Below are 22,095 nucleotides of genomic sequence, written 5' to 3'. Positions count from 1 at the left end.
GTGTAGGACTTATAGTTCAATCTGATACTAACGAGGCTGCTTTCCTGCTTTATAAACCCAAACCTATAACTTCAAAGGACTTGCAATATCATGTATTATGTAATACAGTTATATCACAAATATAAAGACAATGGTTTTCAATTACCTTTGTTTGTTGCTTTTCTATAATCATGAGCACTATTTCGAGGCCTTTATTGGATTCCTTGACCCAGAAAAAATAGGATTAGCATATTTAATTAAGTTTCTAGGTTGACTAGAAGCCGAGATAGCGCAAAAGATGTATTTTATGGCGGCCATTTTGAAAATCCAAAATGGCGGCCATGCAGGTGTCTGTGCAAATGCCAGCATCGATTTTCGGATTCTCCATGCTATGATGATTCCAAAAATGTACAAGTTTGCTAATCCCAAAATTTTGAACGAAATTATATTTGTTGACATAGTGAACCTGACTAGTTGGCCCAAAGATGTTCGACTTGAAGGTGGCAGCAATTTCTAATATGTTCAGAATGCCAGCGATGACTCGCAGCTGCTCTGCATGAAGCACGCAGCACGCACTGATTCTCAATCCATCATTAAAATAAAAAAAATAATCCCTCCTTCCCAACAAAAGCACTAAATCCACGCCCCCACTCCCTTTGTCTTGAAAAGCCAATAATATATTTGTCTGTCTGTGTACCATGTTTTATACAGAGCGTCAGTTCTGCCAAAGCAGTTACCTAGCTAGGGTTGCATTAGTTACCTGGCTGGATCTCCAATCCGACGCACGAGTGAGACGGAGTGCGCAGGAATTTGTTCAGGATGCCGGCGATAGCTCACCTACTCTTCGGGAAGGACACTGAGGGATTTTTAACGTCCTCCAACTAATGCCGGTAGACGGGACACCGTGTTGATGTCCATCCGAGGGATGGAACACACATTGATCGATCACCCAGCCTGTGAAACAGCGAAAGGACAGTTTATAGCTGGGTCGGGATTCAAACCCAGGCGAGGCAGCTCAGAGGGGTGTTCTGGCCATATTGACCGAGCTAAATCATACCGGCTATTTTGCCAACCCCAATAGTATATGCAGCCAGTAAATGCATTTGTGGCATCACTTTAGGCCAAAATGTTCAGAAAAAAAATTACTCGCAAATGTAAATAAATATTGCTGAAATAACAAAACGGACAAAACCAGATGTACTCGAACAGCGGCTTTCTTTCCCAATTACACTTCGTTTTTAATATTCAATTGAAGATTTGAAATGTGGATAAAACTTAAAAACACGCCACAAATTAACAAGTGGGTACATGAACCCCACATGCTCGCCCTCCTCTCTCTCTCTCTCTCTCCATTATTTGTCTATTTGCCAATTCTCTCTCTCTCTCCATTATTTGTCTATTTGCCAATAACTATACATGGCACATACACCAGGGCCATTCAACATACAATAAACATATTGCAAGTGCTTGGGAAAAGTTCTGTATTCATCTTAGCGAGTTATAGAGTGGAATGAGAATATGGGAATTATCAGATGGACAGAGAATTGCCTTGTTTTATGCGGCAAGATTTGCACGTCATCAATTGGCAATCAGGGTTGCTACAGGATTTCCCACAAACCATTGCATTTCTCTTCCCCCTTCCCCCCCTCTCTGTCTTCCACTACCCTCTTCCTCAGAACTGCCCTCAAAACATTTTTAAAATTTTCATTTGTTCCCATTGCCTGACCTCATCCTGTCGGTAAACAAGGTTTGTGGCATTCGTTTAATTGCGCCTCGTGAATTAATTGCGCTTTTCATGAATTGTGCAATGGGCAGGGGATTCCAAACTGCTTTACGGTTAATTATCGCTGTAATTTATAATTAAAAACCTTGGGTAAATTAGTAGCATGGGGATGCTGTCTTTCCCGCCACATTGGCAATTAAGAACAAAGGAACTAAAACCGTTTGAAACCCACGTGGAGTAATGAATGCGGGAAATCGGCCGCAGCAGTCATTGGGGCTACCGCTCGGCATCGCGGGTGAAGGAATCCGGAACCATACACACGACTACTTTAAAAACCAGTGTCACTTGTAAGGCTAGCATCACACCAAAGTAGTTCTATCCCGTTCTACCCCGTTCTTAAAAAAATACGAGAACGGGCTGTGATCACGGTAGAATGCGTAGTTTGGCGTAAAATACGATGCTAGTTCGTTCATAAGCAGTCCTCAATACGTCTATCTCGTTCTTATTGTACACCGCTCCTTTCCTATGCCGTCTCCAGGCATTGCAAATCGTCATTGCTGGACACCGAAGGGGGCTCGGCAGTGACGCACGCTGAAAGAGAGTACTCAGTTTTCACTCTGGTTGTTTGTTTTCTTGCTTTCTTGGTTGTTTGTTTGTTTGTCCGGGCGATATGTCAGCCATCCTTTGAGCTAGGAAGCTGAAATTTCGGCACAATAGTGAGCAAGTCCTTTGTCAAAAACGGTATTTTTTGTTTTTTGATTAATCAATTAATTGATGAGTTATTTAATTATTAGCGATTAATTAAGTACTTATTTAATTAATTAAATTTCATTTCTCTTCTGACCATCAACTCAGGCACCTTTTGAGTTAGGAAGCTGATATTTGGACATGCCAATGACCAGGTGATTTGGCTGCAAAGGCTATTTTTGATTTATTAATTAATCAATTAATCAATTAATCGATTAATTATTTAATTATTTGATTAATGACCAAAAAATTTTTTTTTTTACAGTTACAGATTCTGATGAAATGGTGGTGGTTTATGTGTTCTCTGACCGAATTGATTAATAATTTAATTTTTTTAATGATTATTATTTATTTATTTTCATTATTAATCATTTATTTATCTTCTTTCTCATTTGGCCAATATCTCAGGCACCTTTTGAGCTCAGAAGCTAATATTTGGACATGAGTGACCAAGTGATGTGGCTATCAAGGATATTTTTGATTTATTGATTAATCAATCAATGTATCGATTAATTATTTAATTATTCGATGAATTACTAAAAAAAAAAAAAATTCCCGTTACAGATTCTGATGAAATGGTGATGGTTTATGTGTTCTGTGACCGAATTGATTGATAATTTAATTTTTTAATGATTAGAATTTATTTATTTTCATTATTAATCATTTATTTATTTTCTTTCTCATTTGGCCAATATCTCAGGCACCTTTTGAGCTGGGAAGCTAATATTTGGACATGACAGTGACCAAGTGATGTGGCTATCAAGGATATTTTTGATTAATTGATTAATCATTTAATCGATTCATTATTTATTGATTAATCGATGAATTACTTATTGATTAATCAATTAATTATTTAATTTTTTATTAATGACTTATTTGATTAAATTTCTAAAAGATACATCTTCGGATGAAGCACGAGTGGTTTTGTTATGGTATTAGCCAATTGATTAAGAAAATATTTTGTGATAATCTTTTATTGATTTTAATTATACAATTAATCAATCAATTAGTGTACACCTCTCCCTCCCAATGCAGCCTCAATGAGCTGCACTGCGGTATTGCCAGGCGCCGGAGGCACCCCGGCAATGCCGCGCTGTAAGATATTTAATTATTTGGCATGGGGGCGGTGTACTTTGAATGTATGTGTACTTGTCTCGTTCTTAGCCAGTCTGCAGTCCGTTTGTATCCAGTTCAGATCGTGTAAAAGTGCCCGTTCACCTCATGCCGACAACGTTTCGAAGCAGTTCGAGCCCGTCCGTTGCCGTTCTCAACCCGTTCAACCTCGTTCTACCTCATTCTACCTCGTTCACAATACGTCCAAGCCAGTTCTAACTAATTCTTAACCCGACCAACTCGTTCGCACGACGTCCTCATCTCGTCCCTAGTGTGTGTGGACTCGCGTCCTGGCCCGTCCTGGCCCGACTGCTATGAATACCGAGCGCGTTGTAGCCAGTCCTCATTCAAGTTCAGGGCTCCGAGCTGTACACATCTACAATACAATCTCCGATCATCATGCCTCCAAAGAGAAGTCGATTCAGAAAGACAGGGCGAGCGAAATCAAGCACAAATAGCCCTGCTGAAGGCCATGCAGATCCCCCTGAAGTTGCTGAGACTATTGAGCCTGCCCATGAAGGTCCAATTCAAGAGAGGGAGACGGAGAGAGCTGTATCACCTGGAGCCTCTGATGCCTCCAAGTCAGATGGCGATGTTGGAGAACGGGATGGACGGGATAAAATTTTGAGCAGGCTCAAAGTTCTAGAGCACCCTCCCCATCCGAGCCCGTCCATGAAATTCGTAAAAAGACTGTAAATAGTTGCTACTACGTCCATACACAGTTGGAGCCCGTTCGACAACATTTTCACGAACGTATTGAGAACTAGTTTGGTGTGATGGGGGTATAAGTGCACTTCCTGCTGTAACACCTTCTGGGGACTAACATGTTAGGTTTGAGGTAATGAATTTGCCTTTTGAGCTTTGAGCGATTCATCAATGTGTGTGACGTATCTCAGATGTTGAACAGGATGTCCCGTCTGCCAGCGTTCGTTTGTGGACGTTAAAGATCCCAGAAACCTTGATCTTTTCTACCCCCGTTAATTCACCCCAGATCCACTTTTTTGAAATACTGACTTCTTTCCTGGAAGTGAATCCCTGGTGTTGGGCTAGCGGCTAGGGTGCCGGCTTAGGATACCTAGGATCCTGGGTTCGAATCTCGGTCGATCGCCGAATTAATGCCAGGGGGGTTGACTCAGCCTGTCATCGTTCCGAGGTCGGCTAATTGAGTACCAGTTCACTGGTAATTCCCTGTTTGTCGTTAAAGGCGGCAAAAAGGGTTGGCGTCAGGAAGGGCATCCGGCCGTAAAACATTGCTTCAAAAAGGGGACCAAAAAAACAACAACTACCACGGTCCCCGAAAAGGCCAACCCCCGCTTTGCGGGGAAAAATGGCCTCTAAACGGTGGTTTTTTCCTGGAAGTCCTAGCAGTGTCAACGTGTTTTATTATCTCTCCAACCCCCCCTTCCCATGCCTCCTCCCCCCAAGCCCTCTCCCTCCCACAGATCTCCCGATGTCCCTGCTCTCCATCTTGTTCTTCCGCTCCCTTTATCATATGTTTTAGGTGTCAGTTTGTCTTTTTTGTGATCAATGTTAGCTGTTACATGAGCCTCGACCTTGTATACAAAAAACCCCCCAAAAAACTGTGTGTGTGTGTCCTGTCTGCGTGCTCAGCCCCCCAGGAAAACAGCAACTGTCTACCACATGGTCCTGCACTGGCTCTTCCTCAAGCACTGCCTTCTACTGCCGTGTGACGTATCCACCACTCCTCCAGCATTTCCCATCTTATGTAGCATGATGCCACCAGAAATAGCTGTGGGAGGATTTTTCCACACTGACATTGCCGAAGCGCTTGTTAGCTGCAGCACATGCCCATCCAGCCTGGTTTTGAAAGACTATTTACCAGATTACAGACTCGTGTTAAAACGAGTATTTTAAGCCTGTCTTAACACTATCCTTGATGTTTTGGACTTCAAAATTGGTCTCGGTACTGGTCAGACAGCTCGTTTCCCAAACTTCCTGTCCGACATCGTTACAAGCGGACATTGTTGAGGGTACGAGTGATTCTGAGCATTCTTCCTAATCTTGATCCTCTGCATTCGCACACCTTCTCAAGATTTGCCTTGTGTGCTGAGGATGTCAAGTTCCATGTTCATAAGGACTCAATTTATTTTTTAAATTTACCCGAAGGAATGTTTCTCCTTTGCACATGCTGTGTGTTCTTCATGGTGGTGCTTGGAATTTTTTTTTTTAACACAATACTACTTGAATGCCAATCACACATCATTTAAATACTCATTCGGCATTGTTTTCAATCGATTTGCAACTTTTCTCCATAAATATACCACGTAAACAAATTGCATTGAATGTGCCAAACATTTTATTTCTGAAAATAAATCAACAAATTATGTCACAGCAAAACAAAAATTTGTACTTCTTGGGGATTTTCTTTTCCTGTTTGTTTAATAATAAACCTATTATTAAAACCTTTGAAGCGTTTATGTAAAGCTGATCCCACAAGAGAGCCACTAACTAAGGTAGTCAAACGACGAAAGTCTGTACACGTTATATCCATCTTTAAAATCCTCGAAGCATGAAGCCAACTCCGCGATCAGGGACTTGTGACATTACCGACTGTATTTTTTTAATTTATCGTCAATACATCGCTCTGGATTTCGTGGCTCAACTGTGTCTGCAGATCGCTCAACTTCTTCTTCAACACACCCAAAGCCATCATCACAATATTCTCTGGACGTAGTGCACCTGAAGTTTCCACATTGAAGTAGAACCTATGGCAGGTAGAGGTTGATTAACTTTTAATGCTTGTGCAAAACCATTCGGCAAACATTTTTGCTACAGTTAACAAGTCACTACTAGACTGGTGGAAAAATGTTCAAATTCCACTTCAGGGGGTACGGAATGTTAGGAGCAGGCATCCATGTCAGCTAGTTAATATGACCCATACTGAACATATTTCAGGTGGATGCCCATTGATTTGGGCCTTTTTAATTTTTTTATACCAAAAACAAAATGGCCGGACAAATAGAAAATGTATAACTTAGAAAATGTCTGATAACTTCAGTTGTACTGAAGCTGTGGTTCTGAAATTTGACATATATCATCGCAGCAATACCAGTAAAGTGTCCAAGAAGTATTAGGCCATTCCATAACGAATTGATAAAGTTATATACAGATCAGTCACAAAAATGTACAAAAAATCTCAAAGCTGAACTCTGTTAATTTTCAAATCACGCGACTTATCTTGACTTTTACTGTGGGTATGTTTGTGTAGTTTGGTATATTTTACTCCAGTGATACCAGTAAGATGTCCTGCAAATATCATGCCAAACTATACATATTTGATAAAGTTATGTGCATATTTATATACAATAGTCAGATTTGACTATTAAGAAAAATATGTTAACCTTTACCAAAAATATGGTTCTGAAATGTTGCATTTGTATCTCATTGATACCTATGAATTGTTCTAAATATATGAATTGTCCTAAATATATTGATGCAAAGATATTATGTTTTAATCACATGTTAAAATCATTTATTATATAATAAATTATTTTAGCATAATGTGATTTTAGCATATGTGTTTAAAACATAATTTCACCAAATCATTAGGCGTTAAACCTCTCACAAACTTGAAACTCATTATGGAAAGATTCACGTATTTTCTGTTCGTATCCACCATGTTGGGCGCGGCCGGAAGTGCCTCGTTATCAGGTCAGCTTCACTTCCGGTGTTTCCGCTTCCGTTCAGCGTCAGTGTTGCCTGATGTTCAGACCGATGACCGATGTTTGAGATGAACTTCAGCTTTTCACCAGCTATACAGGTGCAGCATTGATCTTTTTTGGCTTGAACACGGACATCTTTGCGACGGGAAAACGCTGATTGAAAAGTTTGATACCTACAGCCCGCAGTCCGGCTATCGTGAAGTCGGCCTGCACAAATTTCAATTTTTTATAGGATTCGACATTACGGCAGTAATGGGACGGCACGGTCGGGACGCCACGTAAAAATGCCGGCAGAAACTGGCTATCATATTATGCAATTTCTGATGTTTGCAGGATGTGGTGAACTGAGTTGAGCTTCAACATGGAATCCAAGGTAAAATGCCAGAGCCAAAAGCGGAGTTCTGACACAAGTACTGACTGGACCCTCTGCATCTTCTGTCAAAACAGAGACCCAAAGAAACCAACGAGAAACCTCGGAGACGCCGGAATTCAAAGAGTCCGTGAAGCCGCTGCAGAGCGCAAGAAGTACAATGACTCTGAGAACTGGCACACTGTTGAAAGAATTCAAAACATTGACTTTAAGGAAATCACAAAACAGACTGAAGTCCTGAATCACAAAGACTGCTATTCGACGTTTACAAGTTCGTTCAAAATAACTCGACTCAGGAAAAAATATGAAAGCACTCTTGCCACCTCAAGCAGTGCACCTGAGACAAGTTCACCACCGAGACCATCTCCACGCAGTAAACTGTCCATTATGGACACTGATTTGTGCTTTTTCTGCCAAGAGAAAAGTTGCAAACAAACGTATTTGGTCGCTACCTTTGATGTTTCTGACAAAATTCTCCAAGGAGCTCAAACAGACCCTGTGTTGCGGTGTCGCCTGGCAGGAGTAAGTGATCTTGTGGCTGCTGATGCCAGGTATCATCTTAAGTGTTATGTACAGTTCAATAGAAAAGCATCGAAATCTAGTACAAGCACAACTCAAACGTCCAGAGATATCTGCTTTGAGAAAGTCGCATCTGAAGTATCGACTGGACTGGCCCGAGGTGAAATCTATACGCTTCTAGACGTTTGGGAAAGGTACAGGTCTTTGCTCAGCGAATTCGGCATTGACGCTGGACCATACCGGGACAATAAATCCCGCCTCAAAGAGAAACTACACCGACTTCTTCCAGGACAGATCAACTTTGTACCTCAACTCGATCCACATCAACCACAATTGTTGTTTTCCACACTGTCATCTAAGATCGCTGTTCAGACACAGAAAAGGCGTTCGGATGAAATGGAGACAAAGAGAAATATGGATGATCTTAGGCCAACCCAGTTCTCGCGCTCAGAGACAGAAGAGTTGTTGACCTTGCATCACTGCGCGTTACGCATTAGAGGTGACATCAGTTCTCGTCCAGGCCTAAATAATTGCACGTCAGTTAGTAAGGAGAGTGCCGAAAAGATTGTACCGGAGAGCTTGTTTCTATTCCTCAGTATTTTGCTGTCTGGGGAAGTGGACGGACAGGCTGACGATAAATTTGTGAAGCGAACTGCTTTGAGCATAAGTCAAGACCTAGTCTACGCAGTGTCGAAGCACAAAACGCTCACACCAAAACACGTTGGACTTGGCCTAGCAATTCATCAGGCAACACGTTGAACACAACACGTAGGTATGAAGCACATACCATCAAGGACACCACTCGGATTTTACGGACCGGGAAAACCCGGCCAATACGTCGCAAAGTGGACAACAGGGATGTGCCATTACCCGTCAACTGGAGGCAATTTATTGACCTCCCAGAAAACAAGCAAGACCTGGAACACTTTTTGAGCATGGAGCTCATTCGTCAAGCAAGGTCGACTCAACCGAATCGTGAAGTCGTGACATCTGGCGGATTCCATGACCGAACGGCGGTTGAGTCATCCCGTGGAACGGACGTCAACTCCCTCAAATCAAACCACGATGAAGCTGATACCAGAATATTGTTACACGCCAAGTCTGTGACAGATCTTGGGTTTGAGCGTCTGATCATTTGTTCCAGGGACACAGACGTCCTTGTTCTCCTCGTTCACTTTGCCAGTGACTTATCTGGAGAGCTTTGGTTGCAAACGGGAACAGCGAAGCAACGGAGCTTTGTTGCTGTGCACGCTGTAGACCTTGATCCAGCTCCCCGCCACAATCTTCCAGCATTCCATGCCCTCTCGGGCTGCGACACAGTCAGTCAATTTTGTGGCATTGGCAAAACAATAGCATGGAAAACGTTCATCAAGAACTGTCCCTTATTGGACGGGCTCGGACGCGGCACACTTACTGAAAGAACACTGACAGATGTAGAGAGCTTCATCTGCAGACTGTATTCAAACAATGATAACAACACAAACATCAATGACGTGCGTTTCAAAATGTTCCTCAAAGGTCACAAAGAACCAGAGAAGTTGCCACCAACCCGATCTTCTCTGAAGCTGCATATCAAGCGAGCACACCATCAGTGTACAATTTGGCTCTCTTCACTGATCGCACAACCAGATATATCTTCCCCGGTGGGAAATGGATGGAACAAGGACGGTACAACTGGAAATATACTTCCTCATTTGATGAGTGATAAACCATTTCCAGAGGTTTACCTCAAGCTTACACAATGCCAGTGTAAGAATTGCGAATCTCACAGATGCAGTTGTCGTCTTAAGGAGCTAAGATGTACCGCTGGTTGTGGTTGCGCTGACGGAACGTGTCGGAATCCTTTGAACAGTGCCCAAGATGACTCGGACTACACCACCGAAGACTGATGTTAATATTATCCCAACACAGTTTTTTTTTGAAATCAAACGAACTTCATCAAAGTATGTCCGTACATTTGTACAAGCTCAATATAATGCATCAAGATGTAATTTTCTTAGATTTTCAGAGCATTTTTTCATGTTTGTCTCTCCATAGGGAAAGAAATAGATAAAATATCACTTAGATCGTTTGAGGAAGATGTGTGTATTATTATAATATGTCCAAATACAGCAAATTTCATTGTTATCCTGTATAAATACAAAGTTGTGTAATTTTATTACAATCCGGAGTTTTCGGAGTTTTCGATAATGGCGGCCACTTTGTTTTGGCTGTATAATATTTAAAAAGGCCAAATTTGATGGGCATCCACTTGAAATATGTTCACTATGAACCACTTTAACAGTCTGACATGGATGCCAGCTCCTAACATTCCGTACTCCCTAAAGTGATTTCTAGGCCCCTTTTCAGATTTTGCCTCTAGTCTATACAGTTACATAAATATTATAGCATTATGTAAGGATTTTGTAAAGATAAAGTAAATGCCTTTTAATTTAGGGTCATTCCATGTCAAATCATCAAAGAATCTGCCGTCATCTCTCAGATTTTTGTAAAACTTTGGGAACCAATTGGGACCCATGAAAAACGGCAAGAACTCAAATATTTTTGCTAACAGCCTCTTAATTAGTGAGATACAGACTAACGAACTTTGGACTAATTAGCGCGACGTCGCGAATTCAAATGGCCATATCTCTAAAAGTATAACACCTAGAGAGCTGGTTTTGGTGTCATTTTAAAGGTATTTTCATGCCCTATGAATTTGTCTGGGCAACATTTTCCTACCTCCAACCACAAAAAAGTTATCACAAAATATAAACTTCAATTGTGAATCCCCAAAAAATGTATCCTTCAAATTTCCTCAAATTCATCCCAGAGGTACCTTATGATGTCAAGAAGCTTCCACATAAATTTTGTGATGGGCACTCCAATAGTTTCTGAGATATGAGCAATAATGTACATGTACGTATGGCATATAGGTTCGAAAATCAGCATTTGTAATGTATTATACAATCAATAAGTGAGTTCAAGTACACAGTGTTCACTAACCTGACTTAGGCTTTCAATTTCCTCTTCAATGCAGCAACAGCAGCACTTGTTTCTTTCTTGGAAATACAATATGTCCTTCCAGTTGCAGTGGTTGGTTCAACAGTAGTAAGCACATCCTGGTAGTCAATAGTGAGAGGGTCTGATGGTTCCGGAAATGTATATGATGGGGATGGTCCATGTGGATGGAGGAACTTAACATCCACCTCATGCCTCTCTGGGGTATGTTCCATGACACATGCAACCCACCAGTGACCATCATAATCCACTGTAACATAACCAGTTATGGCTGAGACATTGTGATCGATCATCCCAGGTGTAAGTTTCACATGTTCCTTTCGTTCTTCGGCTGAGAACGAAAAGGCTCGAACTGTGACTTTTTCCTTAGACACAGGAACAAAGCAATGTAGCTTTAGTGTACCTGGGATTGTGCGGGTCTCTTCGAATCTTGCTTTGAGTAGTTTTGATTCTTGTTCATACTGTTCTGCTGTTGCAAACTGGCAGTTGACATTTGCAATCTCTGAATCAGCAAATTCAAAAAGTTGGCGAGGAGTGATGATCTGTTGATCATATGGTCGTTGGAGACTGGCTTTAGCTGCTAACCGCTTAATTGTCCCGCCAACTCCATCAGATGGTCCCTTCCCATGCGACATAGCAAAAAAGTGCCATTCAGCTGGGACACCGAAATCCTCTTCATGGAGGCATAAATTGCTGAAGTTCTTCCGATTCTTGTACTGGGCTGCACATCCGTCGGAGAAGTAGCAAACCTTTTTAGGGCGCTGTCCAAATTTGGTGGTTAGGAATTGAAGGAACAGTTTTTGGAACAGATGAACTGCCACGGTATCATGAATGTTACATTCTGATATGATGGCAAAATTTATGTGTTCAGGAGTTTTATCTTGCATGCTTTGCCGATAGTAGCACACAAACGGGTGGATTGTGGCCTGCAGGTTGTTCCAATGGAATGACTGAGATGCATCCTGAACTACAAAACTATAGTTCTCCGCAAAGTCTGCAATGACCAGGAACACACCAGGCTCAAGTGTATTCTTCAGATTCTGTAGGTAACGCGACTGCTGTTTGGCAATGAAACTGTGTGGTAACAGTTTCTGAAGGCTGCTTTGGAAAGAATCCAGAAAGTCAGCAACTGTCTGAACTTTCGTCTCAAGGTTCGACCGATCAGTTGATGTCCACTGTTTATACTGCACCTGGTCGATCATGTTGTCTTGCATATATGTTTCAAGCTTATCTCGAAGACCCGCCATTCCGGGACACTCTGAACACTTGCCAAAAAAACACTCAATGCGAGGTGGGTTGCACTGAATAGCTGCAAGACAGTGACTGTAGTCTTTAAACTCACCACCAGTCACAGAATCCAGTTTTGCTCCAGTGAACATGAGCTTTACATTTTGATGTGTTGTGCAAACACAGACTGAGTGTGTTCCACTTGATCCTGCTAGAACACACTGCCTTGGACGGAGTTCAGCAAATTTTGAAAATCCAATCTTTACATTCGGATGGGCCTCCTTGAAAAGCTCATATGCTTCCTTCAGATTACATAGCACTAAATGTTTTTGCATATGTTGCTTTTTCCCATTGACTAGAACAGAAACAAAGTCTTTCATGCCAGGCATTTGTCTGCTTATGGTCTCTGACAAGTAGAATTCCCTGACCTTTTCCTCAATTTCCTTTGAAATCGCTTTTCCCGTCTTTGGGTTAGGCATGGTGAGAATTCCTTGTTCTCTGACCAATGCCTTTGCTTTCCTAGCCATGTAGCTTGACACATCAAACTCCTCTGTGATCTCAGCAATTGTCCAGCTTTTTGGCAGAACAGTCAGCACCTGCACTTGTTCACTTTTCTTGGTCGTTGATTCAAACTTGTGCTTGAGTTGTTCTATCATCTCCTGTCCTGCATCCTGGAGTTTGTTAGATGGCAATCCTGTCGCGATTTCCAATTTTTTCTTCACAGTGTCACCGATTTTCTTGGTTTTGGATTTCACATATTTATCTGCAGCAAGTCTCTTTTTTGGAATAGGTGATTCTCCAATCAATCCCAAAGACTCATTCAGTGTATTCTGTTCCATTTTAGGAGAATGAAATTCAAACTCCCCTGAACTGCCTGGTATTGGTGATTCACCTCCACCATCATTGTCCTCACGACTGCTAATAGCGCTGCTGGTCACTGGTAATGGTATTTCACTCTGAGTCTCTACCACACCTGGTTGTCTTTTTGCCAGTTTCTTACGACACTGGGTACAGATTTTCTGTGCACTTTGCAGTTTGAGGCTTGGATGAGTGGCTATGGCTTTTTGGCTAACAGCTCTCAAGCCAGACGACTTTGGTTTTTCATGAGCTCCAAAGGGATTGCAGCAGGATTTCTGCTTCAAGATGAACTTTTCCTTGGCAGTCGTCATTTGACAGGGAGGATGCCTGTAGACAGGGAGGAGTGCCCATCACAAAACGTATGTGGAAGCTTCTTGACATCATAAGGTACATCTGGGATGAATTTGAGGAAATTTGAAGGATACATTTTTTTGGGATTCACGATTGAAGTTTATATTTTGTGATAACTTTTTTGTGATTGGAGGTAGGAAAATGTTGCCCAGACAAATTTATAGGGCATGAAAATACCTTTAAAATGACACCAAAACCAGCTCTCTAGGTGTTATACTTTTAGAGATATGGCCATTTGAATTCGTGACATCGCGCTAATTAGTCCAAAGTTCGTTAACCTGTATCTCACTAATTAAGAGGCTGTTAGCAAAAATATTTGAGTTCTAGCTGTTTTTCATGGGTCCCAATTGGTTCCCAAAGTTTTACAAAAATCTGAGAGATGACGGCAGATTCTTTGATGATTTGACATGGAATGACCCTTTACTAGTACACCCGCTAACTACGGGAGGGGCAGGAAGGGTCATTCCTCTTTGGGGTATATAGATTACAGTCGATCTATGGTCTGGTCTCAAGAACATTGGGTGTGTGTTCATTTTCCAAGTTTCTTGTAGAGAGATCGCCAAGTGGTTTAAGCATTCGAGCAAGCATTCCATTCAAAACCCTTAAGAAACGGCTGGCTTGGCAAGCGCTAGCTAGCTGCTTGGTAAATGAGCACACCCCGGGCTTCCTCCCTTTCAGTTTTGTGTTAAACAGAAGGAGCGAGTTTCAAAAGTTCACTACGAAAAACGCCACGTTAGCATCAGGAAGGGTCATGTTATTAACCCAACACTTATGGGGTACCTAGAGTACAGTAGATCTTCGCTCAGTTCTGTAAGTAAAATTTACCTCACGGATGTCGGGTTTCCCCCAAATTTCTTCATTTCGCGTTATAAACAGCATTAGCGACTGTTTAAAAAGCTAATCATACATGTTTGTGGTTCATAATATTCATTACTGTTCATTAATGTTCATTACTTCTGGTAGAGGTCGTTGCTCCCACAAAAACGCCATGATAAGCTATTTATATATGTTGACTCGCCGGAAAAACCCCTTGGGGAGGTGGGATATTATTGGTATTAATATTGTTTTGTAATAACATTAATATTACGCTAAAAATCATTAGTTTTGTTATTCGAAGCAGCCTTGGAAAAACGCCACGATAAAGCTAACTTATTATGGCTATACACCTCAACACGCAACCTATTGACGGCAATGGCGGGGGAAACCCGCTCGGGGGAGAAAACCCCTTTGGGAGGGGGGAAAATAAATGTGCTACAACTTTCATTACCTCACCCTTGGTCATCCTGTCAAGTTTGGTTGAGATTGGATAAGTAACGACAGAATGTATTGGCGTCAAAAATTCATCAGATAGACACAAATGGCGTATTTTAGTATGATTCCCCGACAAGAGTGAGGCTCATGGAAGAGCAAGGTAGAACTGACAGTGGGCCAAACAAGGAGAGAGTAGGAAGAAACACTGAAACTTGCTAAAAAGGTTGGGTTAGGAAATGCTAATAAAGATCATGGGTCAGACTTGGGGGTGAAGAGATGATCGTGCTCTGCTTGCTTGAAGTTTTTGAGGGAAGAATAAAACAGAGCCTCTGGAAGGTGGTTCCGTAGATGAGAAAAGCAAGGAATAAAATAGTTTAGGTGTGCAGTCAACCTGGATTGTAGAAGAGGCCAAGAAGCTCAAGATACGGAGTTTTTTTTTTCCAGTGGATGACCAAGGAGATGGGTGGGTGGGTTCATTTGAAGATGTTCATTCCAGAGCGATAGGGTGATTTCCCAGGATTTAAGGCCATGTTCCATTTAGTACCCTGACGTTGCTTTCAAAGTCAAAGGAGTACGAAATGGTACATACCAAGTTTCATGTTCGTTAAACAATAAAGGCGTATATGAGCAAGGCTACACAAACCTTTGGAGCATCAGACTTGTGCTTGAATAATCTGTTAGGTAAATGTCATAAATAATACCACAATGGCCTAGTTAAAATGATCGAGGGAAGAAGTGTACAGGTTAATGGCGACTTGTGGGGGGGGGGGGGGGGGGGGGGGTTGTTTTCACCCAACCTGTTAGGAACTCCACTGGGGTCATACGGTGCTTGGCATTCATCTTCCTCCAGCTCTGAGTACTCGCTTTTGGGCCTGCAGTGCACATCACGAACAGCCATTATCCACAAATAATAGAGCCCATTCTCACATGACTTCAAAACCCCATTAAAGGTGATTCCTAATTAAAACGTACCACTCCTCTGGCTTGGGAAACAGCGTGTGCCGTAGGGCGTTGTCAGGGTCATACTCAAACGCAATGCCTGCCGTAGGGTTCCATTTTGCATGTTCTTTCCCAAAACCTTTCTTGGCAAAGGCTCTGAGTCTCAACTCTTGTCCTTTTCGTAACTTAACAATCAGGATGTCTGGAATAAAACAATTCATAACATTCCATCGAGGTACTTTAGGCTAAATTTTTGAATCATTAATTTGGTTACAGCAGATACAAAACGCTGACCTATATTACACTAGCCAAAGTACCCATCCCCAGTGACGGGAAAAGCAAGCAAAATACCCCCAATCCACAGTGATGGGAAAAGCAAGCAAAAATACCCCCCATCCCCAGTGACGGGAAAAGCAAGCAAAAATACCCCCCATCCACAATGACCGGAAAAGCAAGCAAAAATACCCCCCATCCACAATGACCGGAAAAGCAAGCAAAAATACCCCCCCCCCCCCCCCCCATCCCCAGTGATGGGAAAAACAAGCAAAAATACCCCTCATCCACAGTGACGGGAAAAGCAAACAAAAATACCCCCCATCCCCAGTGACCGGAAAAGCAAGCAAAAAATACCCCCCATCCCCAGTGACGGGAAAAGCAAGCAAAAATACCCCCCATCCACAATGACCGGAAAAGCAAGCAAAAATACCCCCCCCATCCCCAGTGATGTGAAAAGCAAGCAAAAATACCCCCCATCCCCAGTGACGGGCAAAGCAAGCAAAAATACCCCCCATCCCCAGTGACGGGAAAAGCAAGCAAAAATACCGCCCATCCCCAGGGATGAGAAAAGCAAGCAAAAATACCCCCCCCCCGTCCACAATGACCGGAAAAGCAAGCAAAAATACCCCCCATCCCCAGTGACGGGCAAAGCAAGCAAAAATACCCCCCATCCCCAGTGACGGGAAAAGCAAGCAAAAATACCCCCCATCCCCAGTGACGGGCAAAGCAAGCAAAAATACCCCCCATCCCCAGTGACGGGAAAAGCAAGCAAAAAGACCCCCCATCCCCAGTGACGGGAAAAGCAAGCAAAAATACCCCCCATCCACAATGGCGGGAAAGGTTCAAGTTAATCTATCAATTAAAATTATTTCATTAACTCAAAAGGTCAATTGTGTTGCACTCCAAAATCCCAGCTTTTTCAATTTGAGAGCAATTGGTCGGCCTGTTCGCCAAAAATTGCTATATTGGTCATTTTGGCCTCAATTCGCGGCCTCAAAATGGCCTCCGAAGCCGTGGCCAGACAGCCCAAGTTACTTCCCACACAAAGATGTATCTGTACCCCGAATATGGAGTTTGTAGCTTTAAATATATGGCTGTGCATAAGGGACAGATCCAGAGAGAGAGAGAGAGAGACATTTGCACTTGCATATATATGAACTACAGGAACATGGTGATGGAGTTCACCTGTGAGCTTTCCAGCCAGGGTTTGCATCTCAACCCTGCTATGAAATGTCACCATGGTATTTTGCATAAGCCGTCCCTTTGATGAACTTTTAACTGTCACCATAGGTCGTTAAACTTGGTGTACCATGTGCTAGCATTAGTTGGTGGATGTTAAAGATCCCACAGTGTTTTTCATGGAGTAGGCCATTTAACACCGGCACCCTGACCCCCGCTCTACCCCCCGTTTGGCTAACCCCCGCTCTAGCGGGGAAAAATGGCCTTAAAAACGATCATTCATTCATTCATTTTCACCCTGACCACATTACAAATTCCTGTCACCTCCATCTTTTTTTCTTTTTTTTTGTATACTGAATCGAGGCTCGTGAAAGAGCTGACATTTACTTCACAAACAAATCAACCAGACAAACAAAATATATAAAAAGAGGGAGCGGAAGACAAGAGAATGGGAAGCACGCAAACACTTGAGAGCACACAACATTTAAGAGCAGGGAGATGTGTGGGAGGGAGAGGGCTTGGGGGGAGGAGGTGTGGGAGGGGGGGGGGGGGGGGGGTGGGAGAAGTATAAAACACAAGGACACCAAGGACTTCCAGGACAGAAGTTGGTATTTCAAAAAGTGGAATTGGGGTGAAATTATCGGGGATAGAAAAGATCAAGGTTTTGGATGGGGGAAGATAAGAGATGGTGGTGAACAGCTGTTTTAAAGACCTGGAGGGTGGAGTGGGATTGAAGAGAGTGAGGGAGTTTGTTCCAGAGGCGGGAGAAAAAAGGAATGAAGGAGTGAAGGTGAGCAGAGAGTCTTGATTTTGGCAGTTTAACCATAAGAGGGTTGCAGGCAGATCTTGTGCGACTTGTAGGAATACTAGGGCATGCCCGTACTATATATATATATCTAAAATTATATCCCCCCCCTCTATTTACATGAAATGGTTTGGTCCAAAGCGAACGGCTTGCGAGTGGTGACAATCCCCCCCCTCTATTTACATGCAATGGTTCGGTCCAAAGCGAACGGCTTCCGGAGTTTGGTAAAGAAATCGCCATCGCGTACACAAACGCGCAGGAAAGCGAATGAATCGCAAATTCGTTTTTATTAGTTGTAAAACATAGTTTAACGCCAACATAGTTTGCAAACGTGAAATAAATGAATACGCTCTCAAATGTGCCATCCGAGGCAGAGTGTGCCCGCCACGTTCGGCACACGCGATCGTTCGCTGCTCTCTGATTGGTTGAATCGTTTTTTGGACATAGCTCGGTAAGTAATTGTCCGATTAATATGAAACCTTGAAAAGGCACATCCTCGGGTCCCCAGCAATATACCTGGCAAGTTAAAAGTATATCGGACCCGTGGTTGTCGAGAAACAGCGGTCACAGACAGACAAACGTACAAACGTACAGAGATTACTGGAATTATAGATAGATTTGCGGGACAGAGCCCAGAGAGAGCTGGGGGGGCAAGGCCAGAGAGGAGCCGGTAGAAGACGGAAAGACCACCAACCTGCCTGCGGTGAGTGAGTGAGAGGCCCTTGGAGTTAGCTTCATCGCGGGAGATTCCAATGATTCTGAATGCTTTGCTTTCAACAGCGTGAAGACGAGCTAGGTGTGAGGCAGGAGCACCAGCCCAGAGGGGAGAGCAGTATTCCATTGAGCTGCGGATGAAAGCCTTGTACGTGGTGAGGAGCTCAGGTGTGCCAAGGAAGGATTTCGCACGACGGAGGATGCCCAGTCGGCGACTGGCTTTGGAGGCCAGATTTGAAATGTGGTTTTCCCAGGAAAGATCATGGCAGATAGTGAGACCCAAAAGTTTGAGTGACAGAACTTCTTGGAGAGGATTATTCAGAAAGTAGATGGGAGGGTTGTCCAGTCGGTCTTTTCGGAGAGACATCGTAAGAGTGTGAGATTTGTCAGGATTGAAAGACATGTTCCACTTGTTTGCCCAGTCTGTTATTTTGTCCAGGTCTGCAGAGAGTGAGGAGGCTGCAGACTGCCAATCTGAGGGATGAAGAATGGAGCGACAGAGAGTAGAGTCATCAGCAAAGAGATAGAGAGGATTTTCAAGAGAGTCGGAGAGATCATTGATGAAGACCAGAAAAAGCACAGGGCCCAGAACACTGCCTTGGGGAATTCCAGCCTGAACAGGAAGAGGAGATGAGAGAAACCCATTCAGGGCCACACGTTGACTACGACTAGAGAGGAAGTCCGCCAGCCATGCGTGGAGATTTCCATGGATACCAACAGAGGAGAGTTTGGTGAGCAGAGCGGGTGCCAGACCGTATCGAAGGCACGTGATATGTCAAGGGAGACAGCTCTAATTTCCTGTTTGGCATTGAGGACCTCCATTCATTGCTGAGAAAGCAGTAGCAGCATGTCCAGAGTAGAGTGACCAGGTCTGAAACCAAATTGGGCAGCTGGTGGTTGGAAAACCAATCTGAACGTTAGGCCTGGGCAGCTGGTTCATGAAGGCCATAAACGACCCCACAAGGTGGTTGGAAAAATTTGGGGCCAATAAATAGGAATCTCAGCATTACGAGGCAGTGCTCACTCACATGGGTACCTATTGCCAGAGCAGCAATGGAGGAAGACACCTCATGCAAGATAGTATCAAGCAACGAGATGGTAAGGCTGAACTACATTTCAACCAAAAAAAATATACTCACCGTCCTGTTCACCATAGTCATTGGGATCATCATCTCGGGTTCGTGATGTCATCTGCAGAGATTGGGAAACGGAAGACGCTTGAAACTTAAAACAATTGGAACCAAGAAATAAAAGCAAACTGATTTACATCAAAAAGCACAGAAAACTTCAGAGAAATTAAAGTGCTGGCCAGCTCAACAAGAAAAGGGAGAAACAGCAAGACAATGGAGATCTAAGCTCGGTTAGTGAAAATGGGAGAAATTTGATCTTTTATTCATCACCTCATTATTTATAACAGACTAAGAATAATGGGAACAACTTGGTGCTTACCGGCACAACACGGGGATTTGAAGAGATAAGATCTCTGGAAGTAACATGGCGCGTCTGATCTTCGGAGCACTTCACCTCCATGTTGAACTCGACAGAGCATTCGGTGCAAAACTCCTCACACGTACAATCCTAGCGAAACAATACGCTCCTTGCCATTGCACCAAAACGGACGTTACCATGCACTTCTGCTACAAGCGTCTAAAAAATAAATAAAATGAGAACATCCCGCCGATAGGCCATTGTACAACCATTGATTAGAACTCAACTAGACATGATCAGGGACTCATGGAGAAGCTTGTGCTTGCAGAAGGAGACGACACGCGTTACATAAAACGATAAATTCTGATGTCATCATCCATTTTTATTACTTGCAAAATTGAGGATTTTTCAATATATTGGTCGGTTGAGTTTGTGGTTCTGTCTGTCTGTCTGTCTGTCTGTTTGCTTGTCTGTTTGTCACCGGCCTACAGGTCACAATTCTAAACCGATCGTCACGAAACTTCACCAAGTTGTATAGGTCGTCCCAATTGAGAAGCCTATTGATTTTGGGGTCAAAAGGTCAACATAGGCCAAAGGTCACCAACTTTGCCAAATTTCTAAAATCCTCAATTTTAATCCGATTGACTTGAAATTTAAAAAGGACTTGCACATCTGGTCACTGAATTCAACCACCCAGTATATTTGAGGTCAACATAGGCCAAAAGGTCAACATAGGCCAAATTTCTAAAATCCTCAATTTTCATCCGATTGACTTGAAATTTGAAGAGGACTTGCATATCTGGTCAATGAATTCAACCACCAAGTATATTTGAGGTCAACATTGGCCAAAAGGTCAACATAGGCCATATTTCTAAAATCCTCAATTTTCATCGAATTGACTTGAAAATTGAACAGCATTTGCACATCGAGTTACTAAATAGGGAAACGAACTATTTTGAGGTGAAAAGGTCAAAGGTCAACTCAAGGTCAACCTTCCAAAATCATCATTTTTCATCTGAAAAATCGTCACTTTTCTTCCTATTGACCCGAGCTTTGATCAAGATTGTCAAATTTAATCTTGATGAAATGGACAATTTGCTGTATCAATGGAAAAAGAATTCTTGGGGAGGAGGGAGTTGAGGGGGGGGGGGGGGGGGGGAAGCAGATTTTGCAAGTATCGTGCTCCACATGACGTTTTATTGTTATATATCTTTCACCTGAAAAACATTGCCCGTCTCCGCTCATCCCTCTCCTCCACGGCTGCAGAAACCCTCATCCACGCCTTCATCACCTCCCGTCTGGACTACTGCAATAGCCTCCTCTATGGTTCACCCTCAAAAATCACCAATAAACTCCAATACATTCAGAACTCCGCTGCCCGTCTACTCACTCATTCCCGGACCCGTGACCACATCACCCCCGTCCTTTACAAGCTTCACTGGCTCCCCATCCCCCAGAGAATCCAGTACAAAATCCTCCTCTTGACATACAAAGCCCTCCATAACCTGGCCCCATCCTACCTGGCTGACCTCCTCTCCAGACACACTCCCACCCGCAACCTCCGCTCTGCTGGTACCAACCTCCTGACCCCCTCCATCCGGACCAAATTCAGATCCTGGGGGGACAGGGCCTTCTCCATCGCTGCTCCCACCCTCTGGAACTCACTACCTCACACCATCAGAGACTCCTCCTCACTCACCACATTCAAAACATCACTAAAGACCCACCTGTTCAACGCTGCATTCAACATTCAACCCACAGCATTTAACCCCTGACTATCTCTTCTCCTTCTCCCTCCTTTTGCTTTAAATATTTCCCTATTGATTCTTGTCTTGTCTTTTTGATTCTTGTCTTATATATATGCCGTATATCGCTGCTGTTTGTTTTCTTGATTCTTGTCTTTTTGCAATTGTTGTTTTCATGTATTGTTATG

General features: G+C 43.0%; 2 protein-coding genes across 2 annotated transcripts in view; one reads left to right on the top strand and one right to left on the bottom strand.

Moving 5' to 3' along the window:
• Positions 1–5,989, top strand: part of LOC137435163 (docking protein 5) — a 45,198-nt gene extending 39,209 nt beyond the window's left edge. The window contains exon 8 of the mRNA XM_068128696.2: positions 5,174–5,989. Within this exon, the coding sequence (XP_067984797.1) occupies positions 5,174–5,253 (80 nt within the window). The 3' untranslated portion in view covers positions 5,254–5,989. The remainder of the gene's footprint in view (positions 1–5,173) is intronic.
• The window catches only part of POLR2C (RNA polymerase II subunit C), a 37,495-nt gene continuing 21,261 nt past the window's right edge, over positions 5,862–22,095 (bottom strand). The window contains exons 5-9 of the mRNA XM_068128730.2: positions 20,184–20,312; positions 19,874–19,925; positions 15,794–15,962; positions 15,619–15,693; positions 5,862–6,288 (exon numbers count right to left, since the gene is read on the bottom strand). Coding sequence (XP_067984831.1) covers positions 6,144–6,288; positions 15,619–15,693; positions 15,794–15,962; positions 19,874–19,925; positions 20,184–20,312 — 570 coding nt within the window. The 3' untranslated portion in view covers positions 5,862–6,143. The remainder of the gene's footprint in view (positions 6,289–15,618; positions 15,694–15,793; positions 15,963–19,873; positions 19,926–20,183; positions 20,313–22,095) is intronic.

Source organism: Myxine glutinosa, chromosome 9 (genome assembly GCF_964187855.1).
Source record: "Myxine glutinosa chromosome 9, kmMyxGlut1.1, whole genome shotgun sequence".
Classification (NCBI taxonomy): Eukaryota; Metazoa; Chordata; class Myxini; order Myxiniformes; family Myxinidae; genus Myxine; species Myxine glutinosa.
Note: the sequence above shows the minus strand (reverse complement) of the source record. Positions and strands in the feature narration are given on the sequence as shown.